We start from the raw sequence: 26,706 nt of genomic DNA, 5'->3' as shown, positions 1-26,706 counted from the left end.
CAACCCTAAATTATTACCTTATAGTTCTGTGTGTCAGAAGTCTGACGTGGGACCCACTGAGTTAAAATCACAGTATCCACAGGGTGAATGCCTTTCTGGAGTCTCTGGGCTAGGGGTGAATCTGTTTCCTTGTCTTTTTCAGCTTCTAGAGGCTGCCTGCTTTCCCGGGCTCATGATACCCACCCCCAACATTTTCAAAGCCAGCAGAGTTGCAGCTCTGACTCATCTGTAGTCTCATTTCCCTCTGACCACAGCTGGAACAGTTTCTCTTCTTATAAGGATTCATGTGATTATAGTGGGTACACCTGGATAATCAGGCTACTCTGTCTCAAGGTTCTTGCTTTACTCTGCAAAGTCTCTTTTTCAATGTAAATTATCATATTCATAGATTCCAGGAATAAAGACATTGACTTTTTTTTTTTGGTGGTGGGAAGGAGCTGGAGGAAGGTATTCTGCCTTTCACTTCTTATAAAAAACTTGGGGCACTTCTCTTACAACTTGGAGACCTCCGCTCCAGACATGTTCCTTACTTCAGGCCAAATGTGGGCATTTATTTAACATTTATGGGCTTAGGGCAAACTATAGGTAATACCTACCTGGCTGAAGGCAAAAAGTTAGAATAATCTCGTATGGGTTCATTCTTGCTACAAAATCTGTAATCATATTTTTCTAATATGGTAATCCAATTTTGTAATATATTTATAATATATTATATTAATTATAATATATTTAAAACATCATATATATTTAATCATTTACTTATTTTGCTGTTATCCAGGTTACTCATTGATGGTTCTTATGATGGAGAGGTAGGAGTAGCCCGTACAGTGAAAGGTTCGCAGTACTTTCTCCTGAACCTTAATCTGGGAAAGGAACCTCTTCGGAATAAGATTTTCATGGTAAAACCAGGGTGGAAGCAGGGGCCTAAATGCAATCCCTTTTATGGAGATTCACAATGCCTATTAAAGGCTCTAGAAAGTCTCAATGACTCCTGTTTAATTCTGATTGACAGAATTCCCCAGATTTACTTGATCTCACCAGTACTTTTAATTTTTAATGACACTTTTTAAAGTGCCTTAGAACTAGTGCTTTTGGAACATGCATAACTGTCACAATAGTGTCAGGATTGATGAAAAGTTAGATCTAGGCTGAGAATATATGGGCTTTAATGTAAATAAAGGAAATGATAGATAGCTCCAAAGAACAGGTGCACAAAAACAGGGGCCTTCACCGCCATGCAAATAAGCTCAGGTGTCAGTAATTCCACATGACTGGAATGAAGAACCTGCCCCAGCTCTCCCCCAGACTGGCTACATGCCTGCCTTTTACCAGGTGAGGTGCAAGTAAATGGAATCATCTGTCACTCATTCTTGCAGGTCCAGTAGCCAGGTGTAATCTCTTCAGGCATACTTGGGCAACGACATCTGCAATCCAGCCACTGTCCTCAGATTAATGTCACCCAGCATTAATTCAGCAGGCTCATCTTTCTTTGTCATTGTAAAGCATTTCTTACATTCCAGCCAGAGAAGAACAAATGCCCCTTGCTAATACTTCAATGACTACTTGAATTACTCAGTGAGAGGACAGTATTGTTTTAATGAAACAAATCAAAGTAGTCTACTTTACCTTACCAATCAGATAGCTTAACCTCTGCTTTCTTTCATAAGAAACTAAAATCAAATTGACACATATTGATGTACATGAGCTTCTCTAGCAATTTAGGTCATTTTACTCTTTTTGAGCATTATTATGGACTCATCATCTTTCACAAACTTAGTTGGTTCAGTTTAATCATATTCATTGTTTTCCTTTAGATACTTAAGTTATCAGTATTAGAAAAGTAGTAGCATTCATTTTGTGTGGATCACGTTATCTTTTCTAACATACAACAACCCTCTCCCTCCATCCCTCTGGAATCTTCCTGCTTTCCATTAACAATAGGTCACAACACCCCTGGACTTTTCTTGTCCCAAAACATAGAAATTAGATACTCGCCTAAACCTTGATTTTTCTTAAGTGGAAAATGATATAGACCTAAGTCTTCAGCTAGAGGCGAATAAAATGTTAATGTACATACTAGGTGGGGTGGGGACAGAGGTGCTATTAGCATTCTCATGACATAGCAGACAATCATTTCTCAAAAGGTCATGGGTCACGTTGATGCTTCTAATTGATATCCATCTCCCTTACGAAGTTTGTATGTATTCACAAAACTATTAGCAACATAAATGTAAGGTTTGAAGAATATGTACTGCCATCTATTTTAAGCAATAGAACATCCCAGTACACTAAAATCCTCTGTAAGCTTTCCTGATGCCAGCCCAACATCTCCCAAATATCCAAGGCAGTCACTGGATTTAGTGTTAACTATAACCTTTCTTTCGTTTAGGGAAATTACTGAGCTTTATTTACATAAGCTTTATAAAATAATGCATTCTTCGGATTGATTTCTGCTCAGTGTTATTCCTGAGATTGATTCACAGTAACACATACAGCTAAAGATCATTTATTTGCATGTTATATGGTATTTCCATTTTATGGCTATATAATAATTTAAGTTATTCCACGGTGAATGGACATTTGAGTACTCGTTTTATTCTTACAAACATTGCTATTATCATTCTTGTGTTTATTTCTGGGTTCACATATCACATCATTTCTTTTAGAGTATACATCTTGAAAAGAATTACCTACAATGATAATATATGTCCATTTTAAACTTTTTGGGATGCAACTAAACGCTTTATAAAGTGTTTTTATTTTCATTTATTTATTTTTACATGGGCAGGCACCGGAAACTGAACCCGGGTCCTCCAGCATGGCAGGCAAGCGTTCTTGCCGCTGAGCCACCGTGGCCCACCCTATAAGGTGTTTTTAAATGTTACATTCCCACCAGCAAGGTATAAACGTCTATTTCCTTCCTATATGTTAATACTTGTCAATCTTTTTCATTTTTGCTCATGAGATAAATGTGAAATTGTTTCTTCTTCTTATTTTTAATTTATATTTCCCTGAATGTAGGTGTGGCTGAGCATCTTTTCCTGTGCTTATTACCCATTCAGGTGTTCTTTTCTGTGGAGTCACAGTTTTTCATAGGCTAAGTACTCTAATCTCATTCTTAATTATTTGTGAATAGCTTTGCTCTTCTGCATAAATTTTAGTTTCAGTTTGTCAAGCTCCACTGCAAAGGCTTATTGGGATTTTGAATGCAATTGCATTGACTATATTATAACAAGTGTGTCTGGTCTACATTGTAACTAGTAGCATTGTAATATGGTTGCCAGAGTGTCTTTTTATCCATAAACATGTCTCTAATTTTTAGTTCATCTATAATGTTTCTCAATAAAATATGTTTTATAATTTTCTCCATAGTAACTTTGAATAGCTTTGTTGAATTATTTCTAGGTATCTAACAGTTTTTCCTACTTTTCTTTATATCTTTTTATAAATTACTTATTTTTGGTATTTGGAAATGCAATCAATATTTGATTTTATAACCAAGAACATTGCTACACAATCTCATTAGTTCTAATATGCTAACTGTGGATTCTTCCAATTTTTCTGCAGAGACAAATGTATTTGCTGTGATTAATGATGGTTTTGTTTCTTTCTTCCCAATCCTTTTACCATTTATTTCTTTTCATTCTTTAATTCACTAGCTAGGATATAAATTCAGTGTTCAATAAAAGTGGTAATAGCAGTCATTCTTTGATGGTTTCTAAACTAAAATGAAATACTTTAAACATGTCTTTATTAATTTTTATTTCTGTAAATTTTTTTATAGATACAATTTGCCCGGTTAAGGGAATGTCCATATGCATTAGAAGACAATTAAAAATATTAAATGCCCCTTAATGTACGGAAAGATGTCAAACCTTACTCATGATTACAGAAATGAAAATTAAAATATGTCATATATCTGAATAGTGAATATTAAAACATATGACAACATAATCTCAAGTGAGGCTTTTGAAAAAGAGAAATTGTCATATGTTGCTCTTGAAAATACAAATCTGCTATTGAAGGGAATCTGAAAATATCCGCAGAACTACATATGCACTTACTTTTGACCTAGTTATTCTAGCTCTAGGAATTTACTCTGAAGATCCACCTCCAAGAATATAAAGTATGCTACACTGTTTGAAATTGCAAATTATGAGTAATAGATAGGGGAATGAATGAATAAATAATAGTATATTCACACAGTGGCATTCTATAAAACTCTACAAAAGGAAAAAGATATGTATGCATGTGTACAAATTTACTTCCAGCATATATGATTAAGTGAAAAATGCACAGTGCAAAAGATTATCTATCATATGATTGATACCTTTCATGTGCAAAAGGAAGGGAAATAATAAATTTATATATATCTGCCCCTTAGTATAAAAATAATAAATTTATGTATATCTCCCCCTTACAGGAACAATAAATAAGAAACTAATAAGATTGAGTGCTCTACTAAATTGATAATGGTTCCCAAAGATTGTCCATGACCTCATCCCCAGGACCTGCAGATGTCCCTTATTTGGAAAAAGATCTTTGAGCATGTGATGAAATTAAGAATCTTGAGGAGTGACATTAACTTGGATGATCCAGGTGGACCCCGAATGCAATCACAAGGATCCCTCTAAGTGAGAGGCAGAAGGCGATCTCCCACAGACGCAGAGGACAAGGCCATAGGAAGACTGAGGCAGGGACTGGAGTGATGCCGCTGCCCGCCAAGAAATGCCAGAGGCCACTAGAAGTGGATGGATGAAGCAAGGAGTGATTTCACCCACAGAGCTTCCAGAAAGAGCACAGCCCTGCTGACACCTCAATTATGGACTTCTGGCTTACAGAACTATGGAGTTTTTCTTATTTTTAGCCACCAAGATTGTGGTACTTTTTTTTTTTTTTTTTTGCTGGGCAGGAACCAGGAATTGAACCCGGGTCTCCGGCATGGCAAGCGAGAACTCTGCCTGCTGAGCACCGTGGCCCACCCTGTGGTACTTTTTTATGGCAGCCCTAGAAAACTAATAAAGTTACCTGGAGGGGTGGGTGAGAAGAACGGGGTGGAAAGAATGGGATAATGGAATTGAAGTAAAAGGGATGAAGGAAAGAGACGTTTCTCTTTCTATAACTCTGTTTTTTTGAAACATGTTAATTTTGCACAGATTAAAATAAATACATAATTAAAATCAAGCAGGCTGGGAGAGGACCGAAAGGAAACATGAAAAGTTATAAATGAACCTAATTGTATGACAAATAATATAACCACACTGAAGGGGGTGGGAAGAAAATAACTAACCTAAGTAATTTTGGAAGAGATTATTGTTAACACTGGGGCTAAGACAAAAACAACCGTACACAAAAGTTTGTTTTAGTTAGTAAATTCTTTTCCAAAGACGTATGGGTTGGTAATTCTGAAACTATTTTATGTGAATTCCAGAAGTAATTGGTGAATACATTGTGAATAATGAAAGCCAGGTCAGAGAAAAGAGTAACCAACAAGGAAAGAGGAAGGCTAGAATGAACTCTTAGGTGTAGGATTGGAATTGATTCATCAGTATGAACTCATGTCTATATAAGGCTGTTAGGTCTAGTTGGTCTGTAGTATTATTCAAGCCCACTATTTCCTTATTGACTTTCTGTCTAGATGATCTATACATTTTTTAAAGTGGTATGTTGAAGCCCCCTACTATTATTACAGAACTGTATTTCTACCTTCAAATCTGTCAATGGTTGCATTGTATAGTTTAGGGCTCTGTGTTATTAGGTACACATTGTTTATAACTGTTACATCTACTTGAAGTATTGACACCATCACGCTTGTGTCCTCTTTGTTCTTTTTAACAGGTTTTCGCTTAAAATCTAGCTTGTCTGTTAATAATATAGCCACCCCACTCTGTTTTGGTTACTATTTGCACAGCATATTTGTCCCCGTACTGTCACTTTCAACTTATTTGTGTCTTTAGTTTAAGGTGAGTATCTTATACATGCAGCCAATAGTTGGGTCATGCCTTTTATTTTTTAATCCATTCTGCCAATCTCTGCCTTTGCCTGGAGAGTTTAACTCATTTATATTCAAAGTAACTACTGACGATGCAGGACTTCTGCCATTTTGCTCTTGTTTTTTTTAAGTCATATATAATTTTTGTCCATGAGTTCTTCCGTTACTGTTGATTTTTGTATTCAGTTGCTTTTTTTGTAGTGAGCCCTGCTGAATGCCTTCTCATTTCCTTTGTGCATAATTTTTTTCCTGATATTTCTTTTGTGGTTACTATGGGCTTAAATTTAACTCCCTAAATCTGTAACAATTTCATTTGACTTGCTATAACTTCAACAGCATACACAAACAATATTCCCATGCCTTCCACCCCACCTTACTTCTGTTATTTTCACAAACAGAATTTAAATATTATAAGTTCAAAACCATATATTCATTATTACTTTTCATGAATTTGCATTTTAGATCCTGTAAAAAAGAAAAAGTAGAGTTAAAAATAAAAAATGTATGTATTTACTCATGTCATCACCTTTTCCAGAGATCTTAATTTCCTTATGCAGCCTCAATCTCTTGACTGATAGCCTTTTCTTTCCAGCTTAAGAACTCCCTTTAGCATTTCTTGTAGGGTCAGTCTAGCAGTGATGAGCTCCCTCAACTTTTGTTTATCTGGAAACTTCATTTTTGAAAGACACTTTTGCTGGATATAGAATTCTTGGTTGGCAATTATTTTTTTCCTTTCAGCACTTTAAATATGTCATCCCATGCTTTCACACCTCATGGTTTCTGATGAGAAATTGATATTTACTCTTGGGGAGGCTTGTTTTAGTTTCTTGGCTGCTAATGCAAATACTAATCAATGGGTTGTGTCATGGTCAGCTTCATGTGTCAACTTGACCAAGTGGTGGTGCCTGTTTGTCTGGTTGGGCAAGTGCTGGCCTGTGTGTTGCAATGATGACATTTCATAGAATTAGTAATGATCACATTAGCTGCATCCACAGCTGATTCCATTTGTAATCAGTCAAGGGGTGTGTCTTCTGCAATGAGTGATGCTCAGTCTAATCACTGGAAGCCTTTTAAGGAGGATTGAAAAGAGACAGGCGCTCTTCCTGCTTCGGCTAGTGAGCCTCTCCTGTGGAGTTCATCCAGACCCTCCATCGGAATCGTTGGCTTCACAGCCTGCCCTGTGGATTTTGGACTCCATGTTTCCGCGATCACGTGAGACAATTTTATAAATTTTATATTTGCGAGTGTTCCCTGTTGATTCTGTTTCTCTAGAGGACCCTAACTAATACAGGTTGTTTTAAACAATAGGACTTTATTGGCTCATGGTTTTGAGGGAAGGAGAAGTCCCAAATCAGTGTCATCAAGGTGATACTTTCTTCCAGAAGACTGTTGCATTCTAGGTCTGGCTTTTGGCAATTATTGGTCCTTGGCTTTTCTGTCATATGGCAGTACACATGGTGACCTCTCCTGGCTTTTCTGGGTTCTGTTGACTTCCAGCTCCTTCTAGTGGCTTTCTCTCCATTCCACTGAATTTTGCTGGGCTTATAAAGGATGAAGTAATGGTATTAAGATCCACCCTGATTCAGCTGGGCCATACCTTAGCTGAAATAACCTCCCCAAAGGTCCTATTTATGGATTAAAAGATTTTATCTTTTGTCTAGATCTCTGAGAAAGATGGTCCTTCCAGTTTTAGTGGTTGTTTAAAACTTCTGTGGGGATATGTAACTCTATCTTGGTTATGTCGCCACAGGTTTGTTTCTGCATGTGTGTCTGTGGAAGGGGACTTTTCATTACCAATTACATTTCATTGGTGGTTATAAGAATTTTCAAGTTTTCTATTTCTTCTTACATAAATCTGTAAGTGAAAAATTCTTAGAATTGTCCAAATTTTCAAATTTATTGATGCAACTTTTTATATACTATTTTATTCTTATTTTTTTTTAATACCAGCAGAATTGATATCAATGTCCATTTTTCCATTCCCTCCAGCCTTTTTTTCTTTCCATCTATCTTTCCATTTTTTGGGGTGAGGTAAGTCTATTTAAACATGTACACATTCTATTAATTTTTCAAAAAACATTCTTTGGCCTTGTTTATCAAGTCAGGTTGGGTTGGGTTTAGATGAAAGTAACAGGGAAAGCCCAGTAACAACAGATTAGTAAATATAATTGTTCTCTGCTTCACATAACAGCCCAGAAAGTGTTTTCCAAATTCATCCTAGTGACTTTATTCCAAAAGACCCTCAAGAAACAGGCTCTTTCCAGTACATTATTTCATCTTTGCCATGGTCCGAGATAGAGAGAGAAACAAGTAAGAAAAGGTGAAAAACACCCAATAGTTCTCTTTTAAAGAATATTCCTAGAATATTCCATAAAATATTTCACTAACCTATCATTCGCCAGAATCTATTCTCATAACTGCACCTAGCTGAGGTTGTAGTTCCTATTCTGTGTCCAGGTTGTGTATTATATTACTAAAAATTAAAAGAGACAAAACAATGGGGAAAAGCTAATAGTCCCTGAAACATCAATCTTCACTCTTATAGATTCTCTAATTTATTAAATTCTGCTCTTACTTTCATTAACAAAAATTTGGATTTTTCCTGTTTCTACTTTGTTTAGTTGTAAAAGTAGCTAATTAGTATTCAGAATTGGGGGAGGTGGTTACATTTTCATTTGTATCGTATAGTTAAATGCATATGATTACTCTTCTAGTTTATATTTTCTCAATCAGATATTAAATGAAAGTAATGTTAACTACACAACACCTGAACTGACTTTCTCTTTCTTCCGGGTATTATAGTATGATAATTTTATTATGCACCAAAGATAATGAAAATCGTGAACAATGAAAAGTTTCTAAAAAATGTTAAAATAGCATTTGCCACTACCCAACATGAACAACAAAAACAAAATCAAACAAGATGACAAAGCCAAATAAAGAAACTTGAGAAATATATTATAAAGACATGATAAAAATTATCTGATAAATAATATAAAATTGCCATGATTCACTTAGAATAAAATTGTATTCAATTTAAAATGTCTTGATAAATTAATTAGAAAAGAAAATCAAAGTAATAATGATAGTGCTGATTGCAAAAGACACCACATCATCTTTAGTTGTCTAATGTGTCCCTTATTGCTTCCTGGTTACTCAGAATTATGCAGACATATGCTGTGGCAAGAGAACAGTCATGGGGCTGTACTGCCTGTGTTGGAGTACACAGTCACAGCTGAATCAATATGTCTCAGTCACATTGCTAACGGAAATCATGAAAAACAGCCATTTGAGGCTCCTTAATAGTGTATTTACTCAGACAGAAAATTATCAAATCCCATTTACCCAAGTCATCACTATATACACATCCAATATCTAATAACCAATCAAGGACTATCTTCTTTCCCTGTGTGAGGTACTGCAGCTCTAGTTAAAATTTCATGCCCTAAAATCCTGCACATTCTCAGTACTGACCAATTTAAAACGTTTGGTATTACGGCCTGCAGAACGCCCTGGGAACTGCAGGAAGAAAGTTCTGAGAATTTATAGACATGGGATGTGTTTTCTGGGAAATGCATATCTAACTCAATGTTAGAAAAGGAAAGAGAACCAAACTGTAATTATAAAACATGTGAATTTTAATTTTATATCTTGGAAAATATCAGAGGAACATCATTAAAAATAATTTTATGAAAAAAGATATAAAAAGTAGCCTGATTTGACACAGACCACATCTTACCATTTTAATAGAAAAAATGATCTCTTAGGCCATTAGACCAGCTAGTTGTATTTTCCTCAACTTTCTCATTTTTTATACAGACATGCAAACTAGAAAAATATTTCCTTGCCAACCCCTACTCCCTCTTTAGCTCTACCTATTGCTATCTCTTGTCTGTGTCTTTTCAGTTTCTTCTTCTACTGCCTAAATCCTCAATGTCCTCCATGTGTCTCTTTTAAAATCCCTAAAATAATCAAGGTGTCACCTGCCTTCAAAGCCTCTGGTCAGGCCTTTTGCTGCGTGTGTGATTTTTTTATCACATGTACATCAAATTCCATGATCTGTGATGAAGTTATGCAGTATCGTTGAGGCGATTTATGATAAAAGAACTAGCTAATGAGAGATGCTTCCCTCATTAGAGAATGTGGGCAATGGATTTACTTAGAAGGGAATTGTGGGCCTGGAGATGATTTGAGGCTGGTCTTGCTTAGCATGGGTGTGTGAAAAATTGTTGGGCCATATTCCTTAAAGGAGAAATAATTGTAGGAAGCAAAGGGTGATAGAGATGATAGTTTCTCCATACAGACACCCTCATAAATATGTGTGACACACTTAAGACAAAGAGACACCACTTACTCTCAAATGTTTAGATGAGAGAGAGAGAGAAAGACAGAGAGACAGAGAGGGAGATTGATAAAACAAATATCACAAAATGCTGAAAGTTAGTAAATCTGGGTGTCTGGGTGAGGGCTATAATGGAGTTCTGTGTATTGTTTTTGCATTATTTTTGCAGCTTTTCTGTAAGTTCAAAGTTATTTCAAAATAAAATGTTAAAAAGGAAAATCAATGGTGTTTCTATAAACCAGTAATGAATAATTTAGAAAGGAGATCAAGAAAACCGCATATACAAAAACAAGTGATATCTAGGATAGGAATAAATTTAACCAAAGATATAAAGGACTTGAACAAGGAAAATTACAAACAAGTTAGAAGACCTAACTAAACAGAACGATATCCTGTGTTCATGACTTGGAAGCCTTGATATTATTAAGAAATCAATAATACCCAAAGGTCAAGGGATCCCAAAGAGCCAAAACCATCTTGCAAAAGAAAAACAAAGTTTAAAAACTAATACTTCTCCGATTTCAAAACCTACTATAGGTCACCTGTTACCTATTACAGAGGTAATAGGTAATGATGTATGCAACCTAGCATTAAAAGTTTAGTAAATAGATAGCAGATAGACAGAAGTGATAGATGATAGATGATGAAGAAAGAAAGAGAGCAAGCAAGAAAAACAGAAAGTAAAAGGTACCAAAATTCAAATAGCTGATAAATTTGGGTGTCTGGGTGGAGATTATGTTGAATTTCTATGTGTTGTTTTGTATTATTTCTTTACAACTTTCTGGTACATTTGAAGTTATTTCAAAATAAAATTTTAAATGTAAAATATCAAGAAGAGAGGATACTTGATGCATTCAATCCTTTTCCTACTAGAAAATAAACACTTTGGTCCTACAATTAGAATGAGATGATTAAGTCACAGTGATAAGGAAACAAACTAAACAGAGACTTCTGACAATCAGTTCTTGCTGACCATAGGGGTAGAATAAGAAGGTAGTGGGAAATAAATTGATAGCAGGGAGAAGTAGAAACCCTCCTGTTAATCCTGTGGGGTCTTGTCCATGTAAGTACAGATGCTGATAGCAGACATGACAGATTCTAATCTCAGTTTTACAATTAACAAACTGTGTAATATTGGGGAGATTATTAATCTCTCTGCACTTCAATACTCTCATCTACAAAGTGGAAAACATAATAATACTTATCTCATGGGTTAAATAACATTAAATAATGAAAATACTTAGAACAATGCTTGGGACATAGTTAAGTTCTATGTAAGTGTTAGCCATTGTTCTAATGATGATGACAATGATGATATTCACAGTCTACTTTAGATAAGTGGAAATAAAACATGTTCATCAATCCCCTGATATTTTGTCAAAATTTAGGGACACTCTGCAAGTGAAATCATTGTCCTCCTCCCTACGTAGAACATAACATCCAGGGGTGAAAGTCTCCCTGGTGATGTAGGAGATGACTCCCAGGGATGAATCCAGACATGGCACCATGGGATCAACAATTCCATCCTGACCAAAAGGGGGAAAAGAAGTGTAATTAATAAAGTATCAGTGGCAGAGAGAGTTTAAATAGAGTCAAGAGGCTACTCTGAGGTGGCTCTTACACAAGCTTCAGTTAGACCTTGCTACCTATCATAAACTGCCAACTCCCAACCAGGACCATTCCAGCCAATCCTGAAGAACACCCAGGCCAATATATAAGATTCCACAAGGGTTCCATGCACTAGAGTAACTTTTCAGAAACCTACAATCTCCAGATGGGTCCCTGGTCCAGATAAGTCCTGAAACCTAGCCCAGCTTCTCCAGAACTTCCAAGAGGGTTCCATGCACCAAAGGAACTTTTCAGAAACCTACAACCTCCAGATGGGTCCCTGGTCCAGATAAGTCCTGAAACCTAGCCCAGCTTCTCCAGAATATCAGATAGTTCCATCTCCCTACCCCATATTAGTGACAGACCCTTCCAGTATGAAAAATTTAGAATTGTCATAGCCCAAACACCCCTAGAGAGGGATGGAAAGATTAGAGTTGATGGTGGAATTATACAGTGAAGATAGGATTTAACAAATGAATATTAATGCTGAATCATTAAATTGACATCTCTTTTAGTCTCCAGTACTTTAGAGCAGCTAGAAGTAAAAATCTAAAATTGTGGAATTGTAACTCATGTCAATTTCTGAAATATGTTCTACAACAAATTGTGGTGCTGTGCTTTGAAATTTATAGCTTTTTTGTACATATGTTATTTTTCACAAAAAGAGAAGGAAAAAAGTCAACTGTGATGATAAAAAAATATTTAAGCCCTCTAGCTTCCTATATTCTGGAGCAGCTAGAAGGAAAAATATGAGAGGATCATATGGTAGCCCATGACAAACTCTGGGATCTGTCCTGTGGCCACTTTTGAAGAAAGCTTTGAAAATTATTTCTTTTTTATTTCTTTGCTTTGTATATATGTTATACTATACAATAAAAAATGGTTTTAAAAAAACAAAATAAAACATGTTCATCAGTGAGAAATCAAAGTTGCTTCCAGTTTGTGATTTTCTAGCCACCAACTAAGATCAAAATCACATTTAACAATGTTTTTAGCTGCAATTAAGAGCACATTATAAGCATTGTTTAATCAATAAAGAAATGTAGTGATCTTATATAAAATCAGAAGACTAATGGTAAATAGTCACCAATTTGGTGCAGGAGTACAATATTATCAAATAACAAGGCTCTTATTATCCTGCTCCTCTACCATGCTCAGCTTATTTGTTTTTGCTCATGGTCACAAGATAGCTGTCAGAGCTACAAACAATATATCTGGCAAAGGGGAAGGGGATTTTCAATGCTGAGAGTTAAGCAAGCTGCCAGACTATACAGAATCGAGGCTTTGTTAAGAAGGAAGAAGAGAAGTTAACAATATCTAACACAAAATGCATGATTTAAAAATGTTCTGTATTGTAATTTCAAAAGGAATTGAAATCACTACCTGTAGCAAGTTGAAAATACATGATATTTGGATACAGAAATCAGGAAAGATCTGTATGAAAAAAGACAGAAGACCTGTCAGTGCTTTGGGCAAGTTTTTCACAGTGAATTTTAAGCATAATTGACTGCATAAAAACATACATTTATTTTCAGAAATGTAAATGAAGCACCTGGGATTACTGAAAATAATATAGCTAGGTTTCTTATATTACCACTCCTATCATAAGTATCATCTGAATTATTAAAAATATTTTGAATTGATGTTTAAATCCAACTCTCCTTAGATCTTTCCCTAAAAAGCTGCTCTCCTTTCACTGCCTCCTTTTAAAGAAAAACTAGGTAAAAGTTCACTACATTCACTGTGCCCACTTCTACTAAGTCTTCTCTTTTGGACTCACTCCAGTAAGACTCTTATCACCACTGTTTCACCTAATGTCTTCTTGTCAGAATCATCAATTCCTGCATGCTGCCAAATACAATGGTCACTCAATACCTGACATAGGTCTTCTCTTCTGCTGTGAAACACTTTCTTCACTTCACCTCCTAATATAGTCGCTCTTCCTGCTAGTTCTCCTTTACAGGATCCTCCTTACCTTCCCAATATTGAAATAATGGAAAGTCTCAGGTAGCTTATCTCTTCTACACTCTCTAGGTGGATCATTCAGTCATTTTGCTTTAAATACCATCTCTGAAGGCAAGTACTCCAAAATTTACATCTCCACTCAATACTTTTCATCTGAACTTGAGTCATATTATAGTCAAGAGGCATGTTGAACCTAAATATCAAAAGCTATATTCAGAGACCTGGGTTCGAGTTCTGGTGCCTGCCTATGCAAAAAAAAAAAAAAAAAAAAAAGAAAGAAAGAAACTACCCTCCTGATACTCCCCCAACCTACCAAAATGTGCTCCTTATACTGTGTTCCCTAGATCAGTAGTTCAACCAACATTACATCCAGGTGTTCAGGTCCATAGCTAATCAATTAACCAAAACTGTAGGCTCTATGTTCAAGTTTATCTTGTTTATGACAATTTTTATCAGCTATATCCTACGATCCTGCTCCAAAACACCATTAGCTAGTATTCATCTTATTGCTATAGCTGATCTCCTTACTTCCTCTTCCCCTACAATGTCTTCCACATACAAGGGCCAAATGATTTTTAAAAATGTAAATCAGAATCAAATGCTTTTGTGCCTCAAATGACTTTGCCAAAAAGGTGAAGAGGCGGCCAACTCAATGGAAGAAAATATTTGGAAATCACATATCAGTAAAAGTTTGATATCCTATATACATAAAGAAATCATACAACTCAACAACAAAGGAACAAACAACCCAATTATAAACTGGGTTAAAGATATGAATAGACATTTTTCTGAAGAGAGCCATATGGATGGTTATAAAGCACATGAAGAGATGTTCATTTTCAGTAGCTATAAGGGAAATACAGATCAAGACTACAGTGAGATATCGCCTCACATCTATAAGAATGGCTGCTATTAAACAAACAGGAAACTATAAATGCTGGAGAGAATGTGGAGAAATTGGGACACTTGTGCACTACTTGTGGAAATGTGTAATGGTACAGCTGCTATGGAAGACAGTTTGGCGGTTCCTTAGGAAAGTAAATGTTGAGTAGCCCTATGATCTGGCAGTACCACTACTCGGTATAATCCTAGAAGAGCTGAAATCAGTGACACAAACAGACATTTGCACACCAATGTTCTTAGCAGCATTATTCACAATAGCCAAAAGATGGAAACAATCCAAGTGTCCATCAACAGAAGAGTGAATTTAAAAAGCATGGTATATACGTATGATGGACTATTACGCAGCAGTAAGACGAAATCACGTCCTGAACCATACCACAAGAGGGATGAGCCTTGAAGACATAATGCTGAGTGAAATAAGCCAGGCACAAAAGGGTAGCTACTATATGATTCCACTTTTATGATCATAATAAAGGTAAAATTGGAAGCTTATAATACAGAATATGGGAGACTTAGAAAAACACAGAAGCTTGAGATGGGTGAACAGTTAGATAATGAGGTTGAACTTAATTGTAAAGAAATACACGGAAGTGAAGGCAGTTCTCTAGGGGGCCTATCAGTAATATTACCACATTGAAGGTGAACAGGATTGAAAGTGGTTGTATAGATGTGTCCCATCGATTAACACTACCAATATAAATAAATTCTTGCAACTACTGCAAAAGTATAAATCTTGTACAAAGAGTGTATAATTTCAGGGTATGGGGGGAAAATGCTATTGCATGATATGAGTTATGTTTAACAGGAAAATATCAACAGTACCATGGCAATACCAGGGGTATATACTGGGAGGAGGGACAAGAGTTAGGGGGAGGTTTGGATTTTCTATTTGGTGAGGGTGTGTTTATTGGCTATCTTTCTCTTGGGAGCAATGAAATTATCTAAAATTGGGAGTGTTGATGGACTGTTGACTTTGGATGTTATACGTGAGGCCCAACAGATGAAGTTGGTGTAAGATGAACTGACTGAGAAGTAGCTTGGTGGAAAATGGTGTATACCTATGGTGGAACATGGTGCTGCTATATAAAAGGAATGAAGTAGTGAGGCATGCAATGATGTGAATGAACCTATGGGACATTTGGTGAGGCAAAATAAGACAGAAACTAAAGAGCAAATATTGTACGATCTCATTTAGAAAATATTTATAAGAAAACTGGGGCCTAGATTGTAAGCTCTTATACAGTAACGTTTAGTCCAGAGTGGTAATTGTTATTTCTGGATTTTGAGAAGCTGTTTTATATATGTATAACCTGGTATTTAGAGATAAGAATGAAGCCAACCAGCTTGGGATTAAGGTATTTCAGAATACAGGGGTAAGGAAGACATTGTCTGTATTTTAGAACTTCACCTCCTCTTTGAGATCAAAAGTAGAATGGTTTATTTTGTCCAGAGCTTAAGTTTTCTGTAGCACATAATCTAACTAAACATGTCTGGATAAATCATTTAAATGTTCCAAACACAGGGAGGCCAGAATAAGAATGAGAACCTTTAATTTTGTATAACTTAATGTAATGCCTAGATACATCCCAGAGGATATTAAGCAGATAAAAAGTATTGACAAAGTCCCTTGAGGGGTGGGAGAAAAATTATGGAACTATTAAATTTTACCATCAGGGAATCCCCTGATACCGTGTCAAACATTAGAGATGTCCAAATCAATAGGCCAATTCCTTGATCTTGAAGCTTGCTCTTTTGAAGCTTATGCATATAGCAGAGAAGCTTAGCCTATCTATAGGTATGCCTAAGAATCACCTCCAGAGGACCTCTTTTTTGCTCAGATGTGGCCTCTCTTTGTCTAAGCCCAGCTCTGTAAGTGAAACCATTGCCCTCCCCACTATGTGGGACATGACATCCAGGGGTAAAAGTCTCCCTGGCAGCATGGGAGATTACTCCCAGGGATGAGCCTGACCCTGGCACCATGGGATTAACAATGTCATCCTGACCAAAAGGGGGAATAGAAGTATAACACATAAGGTATCAGTGGCTGAGTGAGTTCGAATAGAGTTGAGAGGCTACTCTGGAGGTCACTCAAGCTTCAGTTAGGCATTGCTGCCTATCATAACTTGTCAACCCCCAACCAAAGCCATTCTTGACAATCCTAAAGAACACCTAGGGCATTATATAAGACTGCAAAGGTGCCATGCACTAGGGTAACTTTCCAGAAATCTACAACGTCCAGATGGGTTCCTGGACCAGATAAGTCCTGAAATGCAGAGGGGCCAGCCTCTCCAGAACATCAATTAGTTCCATCCCCTCATCCCATATTATCAATAGCCCTTTCCAACATGAAAAAGTTAGAATGGGCATTGCCCAAATACTCCTCAAGTGTGGGAGAAAATCAAAGGTGTTGGTGGATTTACACAGAGAAGTTTGGGTTTAACAAATGAGTATGAGTGCTGAATCATTATAGTGATATTTCTCTTTGTCTCCAGTACCTTAGAGCAGCTAGAAGTAGAAGCCTTAATTGTGGAATTGTAACCCATGTCAAATTTTGAAATCTGTTCTACAACTAATTCTTGTAATGTGCTTTGAAATCTATTGCTTTTTTGTATATAAGTTATTTTTCATAAAAAAGAAAAAAGAGGAGGAGTACAACAGAAAAGATAAGGATTTAACAAATGAGTATGACTGCTGAATCATTATATTGATATTTCTTTTGGTCTCCAGTCTCTTGGTGGAGCTAGAAGAAAAAAAGAAAAATTGTGGGACTGTAACCCATACCTAACTTTAAAGTCTGTTCTATAACTACTTGTTAAAATATGCTTGGAATTTTATTGGTTTTTTGTATATATGTTATATTTCACAATTTAAGAAAAAGTTTTAAAAAATGTAAGATTCTACCAACTTTTCTGGTCAAAGCCCTCTAGTAGTTTCTCATCTGCCTCTGATTAACTGTTACACTCCTACGGTAGCCTCTACGGCCCTACCTGCTATAGCCCTGCACTCACTGTCTGATTTCCTCACCCTCTACCCTGAACTATGTCCAATGCACTTCAATTACTCAAGCTATCTCACACCTCCTTGTGTGCTCCAGGTATGCTCATGTTCCTTCTGCCTGCCGTGTTCTTCTCCCAGATAACTGCATGGCTTCTTTCTCTTCCTGCATGTTTCTCTTCAAATGTCTCCCAGCAGGGAGACCTTACCTAACTACTTGCCTAAAATACTATTTCACACCCGAGTCTCTCTTTTCATTTTATTCTCCTCAGCTTTTCTCCATAGTCCTTGTAAGCAATCACATGTATATTTGTTTCTTTATTGTCTGTCTCCTCCCACCAGAATGCTTGCAGCATGCGATCAGAGACTGTGTCTCGTCTGCTCACTCCTGCACGAGGGTATGGAAGGGTCTTTGGCTCTGCTGAGTACATCTTCAATTCATGCAAAGCAAAGATAAAAGTGAATCAAAGAATGAATATTTGCTGAGTTTCCACTTTATTTTTTGTTTGTGATTATGTAAACCTCATACAGTTTTTGAGATTGTTTATTATTATCATAAATTAAAGTTTTCAACAGGTTCCTTTCTTCAAAGCAGGTAATGAGAGAATAATTTTATGTTTTATGGTATTTGAAGTATAAAACTTGCCTTGCAAATTCCATTACCTTCTTGTATTGTATTTTTATCAATATTATGTTGAATATATTAGTGTCTTCTATAAACTGTATTCAGACATAAATGCTTTTCTGTGTAAAGAAACATATACCTTAAATCGCAGTGCTTTGAATGAATTTATCATTTATAATAGAGACCATTTTCCTGTAGCCCAATATTTTATTAGTCTAATTGGAAATCAACCTAAGATCAAATACTATAACTTTTTACAGAATATGACAATTAATACCGTGTAAAATACAAGACAGTTCTTATGTTTGTTATGCCTGACGCTATTACATAATTTGTTCCTCTTTCATATATGATATTTTGATGAACTTCTTTTAGCACATTTCTCATTAAGGTTGTAGCCCTTATACAAATGTTAATAGTTTTGGGAATGCACATACATATCCATATGGTAGTGTCTAAATATATTCAATAAAAGGTATTTTTATAAAACAAAAAAATAATTGCAGACAATCTTCCCACCCCTCACCCCAGCTGTTTATAATTTCTCACACATACTAATAAAAATTACCTAAGTTAGTCAAATGGAAGAGATTTTAAAATGTGGCTTGGAGTGCATTTCTTAACTCTCTACTCCATTTTACTATTGTATTATCTGCATTCTGGTGTGAATCTGCTTCCCAGTGAGAACCTTGTCTTTGATCATGACTGGATGAATTCAAATAGTTTTACAAAACGCCAGCACTTCTATCTATGGAATACGCTACCAGTATATTGCCTTTCTTTCTCCCTCTCTCCTTCCACTCTGCCCCATTCCTCTCCTCTTGTTCCTTTAATCCTTCAACTCCCACATTCTTCATATTGTCCTGGATATAGTCATTATGTTCCCTACCGGTTGTCTCCTCATATTTCTCACTCTTATTTAAAAATAATATAATAAAAACATTTCTATTTCTCAGTTTCTTACCTCCATTATTCCCCCTACTTTCTTCCACAGTGATTTCATCCTAATCCCATAAACTACCATCTGCATAGTAAATAATTACCACATTTTGCATCTCAAATCTAGCTGATTTCATCCCAATGACTAATGCTAAACTCAAATTCAACATCAATGAAATGATTAATTTGCCGTCCTAAATCTTCACACTCACTTTTTAAGTATGTATTCTTTACTCCCTTCTTTTATACTTTTCCAACTTATATGTTGTTCTAGTTGCAAGCTGCCAGAATGTGATATACCAGAAATGGAATGGCTTTAAAAAAGGGGAATTTAATAAGTTGCAAGTTAACAGTTCTAAAATTGAAAATGTCCAAATTAAAGCATGGCTATAGAGATGTCCAACCTAAGGCATCCAAGGAAAGACAACTTGGTTCAAGAAGGCCAATGACGCTCAGGGTTTCTCTTTCAACTGGAAAGGCATATGGCAAACATGGCAATGTCTGCTAGCTTTCTCTCCAAGCTTCTTGCTTCATGAAGCTCCCCCAGGAGTGTATTCCTTCTTCATCTCCAAAAATATCTGGCTGCATGGGCTCTGTGGCTCTCTCCAAAATGTTTCCTTTTTTAAAGGATTCCAGTAAACTAATCAAAACCCACCTGGAATGAGTGGGGTCACATCTCCCTCTAATCAAAGGTTAATACCCACAATGAGGTGTGTCACATCGCTGTGGACATAGTCTAATCATGTTTCCAGCCTACAGTACTGAGTAAGAATTAAAAGAAACGGCTGCCTCCACAAGATGGATCAGGATTAAAGCATGGCTTTTCTAGGGTACACAATCCTTTCAAACTGGCACATAAATCTTGTGCAATTTTCCACATTCTTCTGTTTTCAAAATTATCAGCTTATAAATGCCACAATTTCTTTAACATTTGTTGATTTTTGAGTCCAAATTGTGCTGTTGGGTTCAATTCAAAATAAACAATTATTTGGAAGAACATAACTGCAAATAAAATAGAAATACATATGTATGTATGTAAATGTTTGTGTATATATAAATTTCTACACAATCAAGATAGTGCAGCCTCAAACAGTATTTTCAAATCCTATTGATATATTTTTCTCTTAGCTCTAAAATCTATGTTTTCCTTTCATCTTGTTAACTGAAACATGTTTTCATATAAGCTATCATAATACCCTCTTACCCACAAGGTTTTAAAGCTTGTTCACTAATCTCTTGCAGTTGTATAGTGTTTGGAGTTTGAAATCCCTATTTTCATTCTTAAACGTTTTGAAATTCATAACAGCATTGGGAGGTAAACATCACCATCCCCCATATATAGATGCACACATGGTGGCTCAGAAAAGTTGGTTGTCTTATGTGACATTGCTCAAGAGGGACCAGGACTGGAATGCAGGTCTTCTGACTCCTGTCAATTGCTGACTTAGAACATTCATAAAAATGAATGCAGAAGCATTCTCTTAATCGTTCAGGGATTAGGTGTTCTACACTAACATGGCAAATAAACAATAATGTGTTTTGTTTCTCTCTCAATGCGTGTGTGCATGTATGTGTGAGTTTTCACAGCTACATTTTGCTTTGTTGAGTGGAAGAGGTGATTTGATTTTGCACCCCTCAACTGTTCAGTAGCCCCATTTTTATATTTCTGGATCGAAATAGAGGTTAGGGAATGCTTAGAGACCCCTGATTTCAGATTGCAATTCTTATTTCAATTAGGCTATCAGGTTAGAGTTCATAAATCTAGCATAAAATGAGCAAGAGAATCTGAAGTACCTCGGGCTTGTCATTCCGTGAAACTCAACTACTCCATCTAATACAATGAAGGTGATAGCCTTATTTATAATATAATAAAAAAGCCCTATATTAAATTGAGCACTTACTATATGCCAAACACCATGCTAAATCTTTATATTATCTCAACAGTCAAAAAATACCTTGAAGAGGAGAAATTAACAGATGGTGAAACTGAGTCTCAGAAGGTTAAATAACCTTCCTAAAATCACATAGCTAGTACTCAAAATTTAGTGTGTTCTTTCCCAAAGTCCGTATTGGTAACTCCCAGGCAGTGATGCCTCCCTGCTATACCACCTCAATGATTGCTAAGGTCCCCCTACAGCAAGGGCATTTCATTACTTTGTCCTATTAAATAGATGTGAAATTATTCCATTTTCTAATTTCCCATTGAAATATTTGGGACTTGTTTTCTTAATTATGAAATCAATATTTGTTGTTTAAGTGAAAGAACTAGGCAAGGAACCAATAAGTGGAAAGTCATTGGAAATTCTTAAATTGATGTTGGATGTTGGTGAATTAAGAAATCTCATCATCCAAGGAGAGCTTTGTTAACAAATTTTCAATTAAAGCAAAATTACACAGTCTATTAACTGCCCTGACACAAATATACCACAACAGCTTCTGTCTCATTTAGAATATTTACATTTGAATAACATTTCAATGATAGATGTTTATAATACATGCAAATGCAAATTCTAGACTTCTCTCTATGTATGTTTAAAAAACATACACTTATTTTCAGTTAAACCATTCAGGTAAAGACAATAATATTATATTTAAACCTTTAATCTTAAGGATTTCACAAATTAATAAATCATTTCAAACATTTTCCAATATGATGCTTAAAAAGAAAGAAACATTTTTTTTCAAGAAAACTACCAGGATTGTTATTTCCCTTGTTTGACTGACACAGGAATCAGATGGCCAGAATTAATGTCTCATAAGTTCTTTGTTTCTAGATAAATAAAACTAATTTTTAGAGGGCTACTATTTCTAGTTTCAACTCTGAAGTCATTTATTATTCTGAATGTAATGTTTATTTTCATACACTTTGATGTACTCGCTATAAAATTTATGCTTAAGAAAGAGAAATATATTCAAGAACTAATTTGATCTGTCTAGACAGGCTATTTAAATTGTTTGCTTTAAAATAAAATTTGATCATGCACGTATATATTACAGAGACATGAGAAATAGTCAAGAAAGAAAACTAAATTAATACATATAATTTTGATTTGGGAGACCATTTTAATTATTTTAAGACCCTAAAAGGGTCAGGCAATTCATAGTAATAGCTTAAGAATTTTTTGGTGTATGAATCAAGAAAGCATAAATTAATGAAAATATTAAGAAAATTTATGAGGTTCTAATTTAGTTTCAATTTATTTTTATTCAGAGTGCCTTTTGAAGAACTTCTGTTGTTTTAGTACTTTAGGATAATCTTCTTTAGTATATAGAAAATAATTTTTCTCATCAGATATGCATGTCTTAAAATATGCACCTATGTGACACCTTCCCTAAACCCTTAAACCCTCCTTAAACCCTTAACTCCTTCTTAAAGTGCTCTTAGAATCAGCAGGCCAAGAAAATGAAGTGCTTTCTTATAGTAAATGTTATTCATGTTCAAGAGAAAGAGATGATTGTTGTTCCAAAAATCTGGATCTTTAAAAGCTTCCCAATAAAGTAAAAGCCGCTCCCTAGGCTCTCGAGTCATTGCTTATTGTTAACTTAGGCTGGACTCCAATCTCCATCTGACTTCCTCCCTTTTAAAAAATGTTGACGGGGTGGTGCAATGGTGGCTCAGTGGCAGAATTCTTGCCTGCCAAGCCGGAGACCCGGGTTCAATTCCCAGAGCCTGCCCATGCAAAAACAAACAAAAAATAAATAAATAAAACATGCTGATCCCCCATATGACTCTCAGGTACCCTTGGCTGTTTTATTTCAAGGCCCAAACTAGACGTGGGCCCAAGCACGAGTCCTTGCACTCCCCCCTGGGTACACTAACTACCCTAAGTAAAAATTAATTATTTTTAAAAAAATTAAAAAGAAAAAAGTTAATTACCTTTTCTGTCTTATTTGGACCACAAGCCTTCTAACTTATCTAAAGAGAAGTTCTACCCTGAACTTCATACCTACATTAAAAGTATGGCTCTCAAGAAAAGATTCATGATTGAATAAAGAGGATGAAAATGTGTGCTAACAAAAGAGGAGGGGAAGATACCCAGGACATTCTGAGGTTAAGTAAAGGTGGAATTTTAAGCAGCAGCATCTCACACTAGAGTTTGTCATGCACCCTGAGTGAGCAGATTGAGGCCATATCCACAGTAGCTGAACCAGTTCAGAAATCTTTTGAGAAGGATTCCTCAGGGGAGGAAATATATAAACAAGGGAAAATACAAAGTGGGAAACGAGAGCTACAGACTTGAAAGATAATAGAGAACGAGGAAGAAGAGGCAAGAGTCTCGGGAATAAGAAGTTTAAGTAGGTCTCCAAAGTTGAAAAAGTAAAGTCCTCTCAACAGTTACTCCAGTGGACCCAGGCAACAAAAGCACAGAGCAAGACCCCATTTCAGGGCTGTGAGGCTGAGAGAGGCTCACCAACAAAGCAGAACAGATGCAAATCTGAGGGTGTTAATTCAGTGGGTTATCATAAATATATGTTTGCTGGAGGTTCCTATGTGCTGCAAATCCCCTTGGAGTCTCACAGGGATGATAGTAACCACATCACAGCTGCCCAGAAAGCTGACCATCTCTTTCATTAGTTAGGACTAAGAGAGAGCATAGGTCATGTCCCTTATATAAATATGCTTCCATGAAATCAAGTGAAAAAGCCAATATTATTCCAAGTCTGCCTCAAAGCCTTTCTGGAATAAAGTAGGATATAAACAAGCAAATAAAGAATGATTATTCTGTTTTCTCTTATGCTCACTTTTTTTCAGACCAAATTAGGTTCTAGAAACACAAGCTGCTAAAGACAGAAGGGAAAAGTAGTTTTAGTAGTGAAATATTATTGCTTGTTTAACCTATAAATTAGTTTGAAAGAGGATAAAATATTCTCTGTGGTGGTGTGAAGATACAAACTGAAGAGATAGAGGACCAGCAAAACAAAGAACAACAACAAAACAAAAACAAAAAAGCACCAGAGAGGTAAATGACAGTAGAGGGCACCGGTTGGAGAATGGAAATAGAAATCAGAAGGAATAGAAACTGTGGTGGTATATACAAGTTTATTTCACATAGAAGAGAGTAAAATCCCTGTTTGAAGAGTGTCATCCTCATGAGACGAAGATGTCATTCTCACACTGTTTGGGATGGGAAATGGGTACAAATGAAGAAAATTTGTACATATCATAGACAAGCATTCCCTGCTTTACACTTCTTCCCAGGACTGAGCCTGTTTCTGGCATCTGGAGATACTGAACAATAAGAAAAAGAAAACGATGAACAAGAAAGCAAAAATCAGCAGGAGGCAATAGAAGATAAAACAGGTTTCTTGCAAATTTTGGGCTATTTAATTGAAATTTCTATAAATATAGGTTAGTGAGGGGAGAAAAAGAAGAAGCTTCCTAAATAAGACCCTTGAAAAGCAGTTCTATGTACAATAAAGAGAGGAGAACACAAAAGGCATTATCACTAATGAGGACTTCTAACAGGTGAAAAGGCAGATCTAGAAGAATCACTATTTAGCCAGATGGTCAAGGTTCTTAGTTATTCAAAAGAAATCATCAATTTAGAGTAAAGACTTCTTTAGGCATTTGGCTTTTGCTGAGAGGCCTTTTTAGTCTTCCATCTTTTTGACATAACCTCAATCCCAATTTCTACAAATTTAATTTTTAATGGAAAATAAGTATGGGGTCTCAATAAAAAGATGTTTCAACAACAGGAAAGAGGCAATATCTGTCCTTGAAACATTTTATTCTGCTTAGTTTAATCAAAGACTGAATAAAATCTTCTTTTGAGAGAAAAACCACAGAGTCTTTTTTTTCCACACAAAAGGGAATTCATCCCATCAATCTTGATTCATTAAAACAGATTGAAATGGTATCTACTTTGTCTCTGTTGACCTTCATCTTTGAATGAGGCTTCTTTGTAAGCACTTATAATAAATTTCTCCTGAGATTTCTGGTATCAGTTGCATTTTCCAGGAATTTTTAAAAAAAAGGTTACTCTGAGAGAATTATAAACAGAAAATTGAGAAATTCTTCTTTTCTTTTTTGTTCAGTCTATTATTGTATAATGCATTGAGCATTGGATGAGAACCAGAATATGCATTGAAGTCCCAGGTCTGCAACTTTCTAGCTGCTTGACCTCAGGCATGTCACCCAATCTTTCTACGTCTCAACTGAGAATCTGTGAAATGACAATAATGATTCTTGCGAACTCAAATATAAATAACAGAGAAATAGTTAACAAATATATAAAATGTTCAGCTTCATTAGTAATCAAATAAATAAGGCAAAAATACCTAACAAATTAGCAATGATCTCCCCAAATACCCAGGGTTGGTGAAAGTTAAATGAGACGTTTTATACCCTACAGGATAACAAAATGTCGGTACATATCAGGAATTTTGAAAATGCTCATGTAAAATGACTCAGCAATTCTCTTTCTTGGAATCTATCTCAAGCAAATCATTTAAAAATCACTGTCTATACTTTACATGCAAAGATACTTGCAAAAGTTGTTTATAACAGTGAAAATTTTGAAACCTCCTAAATATATGTAGGAAATTCAAAATTGAGACTGACCATAGAATGCAATCTATGAATATTGATAGTGAATATGTGTGGGTTAGAAAGCATTGTAGCCTATCTCAGTGGCCTCATCAGCTGCCAAATAGGAACAACATTACATCTCTTCTTCATATTCCAATTATCATAACACCAGTGCCCATCCTGCATATCTTTCAAAAGTTCGCTGGGTTCCCAGCATTCCTAGCAGCTGTTCTGGGAGTTTCCCAGGACAACAGTTCAGGCATGCTTCAGGAGAGGCCCTCAGCTTCTTTCTCACAGACCTGCTGAGCTCTTGGCTGCAGATGACTCTGCACTGGAACCACTAATGACCACCACTGAAGCTCTCTCTCTGGCCCTGTGAAAGAGACTCTGCCTCCTTAGTCCCCCACAGCACAATGAGAAGAGTTGTGACATTTATTCAGTCTCTCTGAGAGCTGGGGATAAGGGAAGTGCAGCCCAGAAAGCAGCTGACTACTGTTACAGGAAGTGGCCAGGCTAAGAGTCCCAAACCAGGCTTGGGACATAGCATGCCCCCAACAGGGTACCACATAATGAGAGCCCCCTTTGCTCCTACTAACAGGACTCTCCAGGTCTCAGACATGAATTGTAACTCTATCCCCATCTCCAACAACTATGTGCTGGCATCTCAAGAGATCGTCCTCATGTCCCCAACTGTTTGGGAGAAATTCATTGCACTGTTGGAAATTTTAACATAGACATGCCCATCATTTACAGGTCAGCAGTGGCTGCTTTGTGCTGCAACAGCAGAGTAAAGTAGTTGCAACAGAGAC

At 36.1% G+C, this 26,706-nt stretch overlaps 1 protein-coding gene and 1 long non-coding RNA gene across 23 annotated transcripts in view; one reads left to right on the top strand and one right to left on the bottom strand.

The window, feature by feature from the left end:
- LOC143684847 (uncharacterized) overlaps positions 1-26,706 on the bottom strand; it is a 380,663-nt gene that overhangs the window by 111,966 nt on the left and 241,991 nt on the right. The window lies entirely within an intron of this gene.
- Positions 7,010-26,706, top strand: part of LOC143684845 (uncharacterized) — a 63,772-nt gene continuing 44,075 nt past the window's right edge. For 6 of the 17 annotated variants that reach the window (XR_013176204.1, XR_013176198.1, XR_013176205.1 and 3 more), the window contains exon 1: positions 7,020-7,204. Coding sequence is in view for 6 of the 17 variants with exons in the window: in XM_077162209.1 (XP_077018324.1) it covers positions 7,036-7,204 (169 nt within the window). In the remaining 11 variants the exon portion in view is untranslated. Of the gene's footprint in view, positions 7,205-26,706 lie in introns of all 17 variants that reach the window. The other 11 variants (XR_013176199.1, XR_013176200.1, XM_077162211.1 and 8 more) reach the window with 6 other exon arrangements.

Source organism: Tamandua tetradactyla, chromosome 5 (genome assembly GCF_023851605.1).
Source record: "Tamandua tetradactyla isolate mTamTet1 chromosome 5, mTamTet1.pri, whole genome shotgun sequence".
Taxonomy (NCBI): Eukaryota; Metazoa; Chordata; class Mammalia; order Pilosa; family Myrmecophagidae; genus Tamandua; species Tamandua tetradactyla.
The sequence above is the reverse complement of the archived record's forward strand: the minus strand, read 5'-3'. Positions and strand labels throughout refer to the sequence as shown.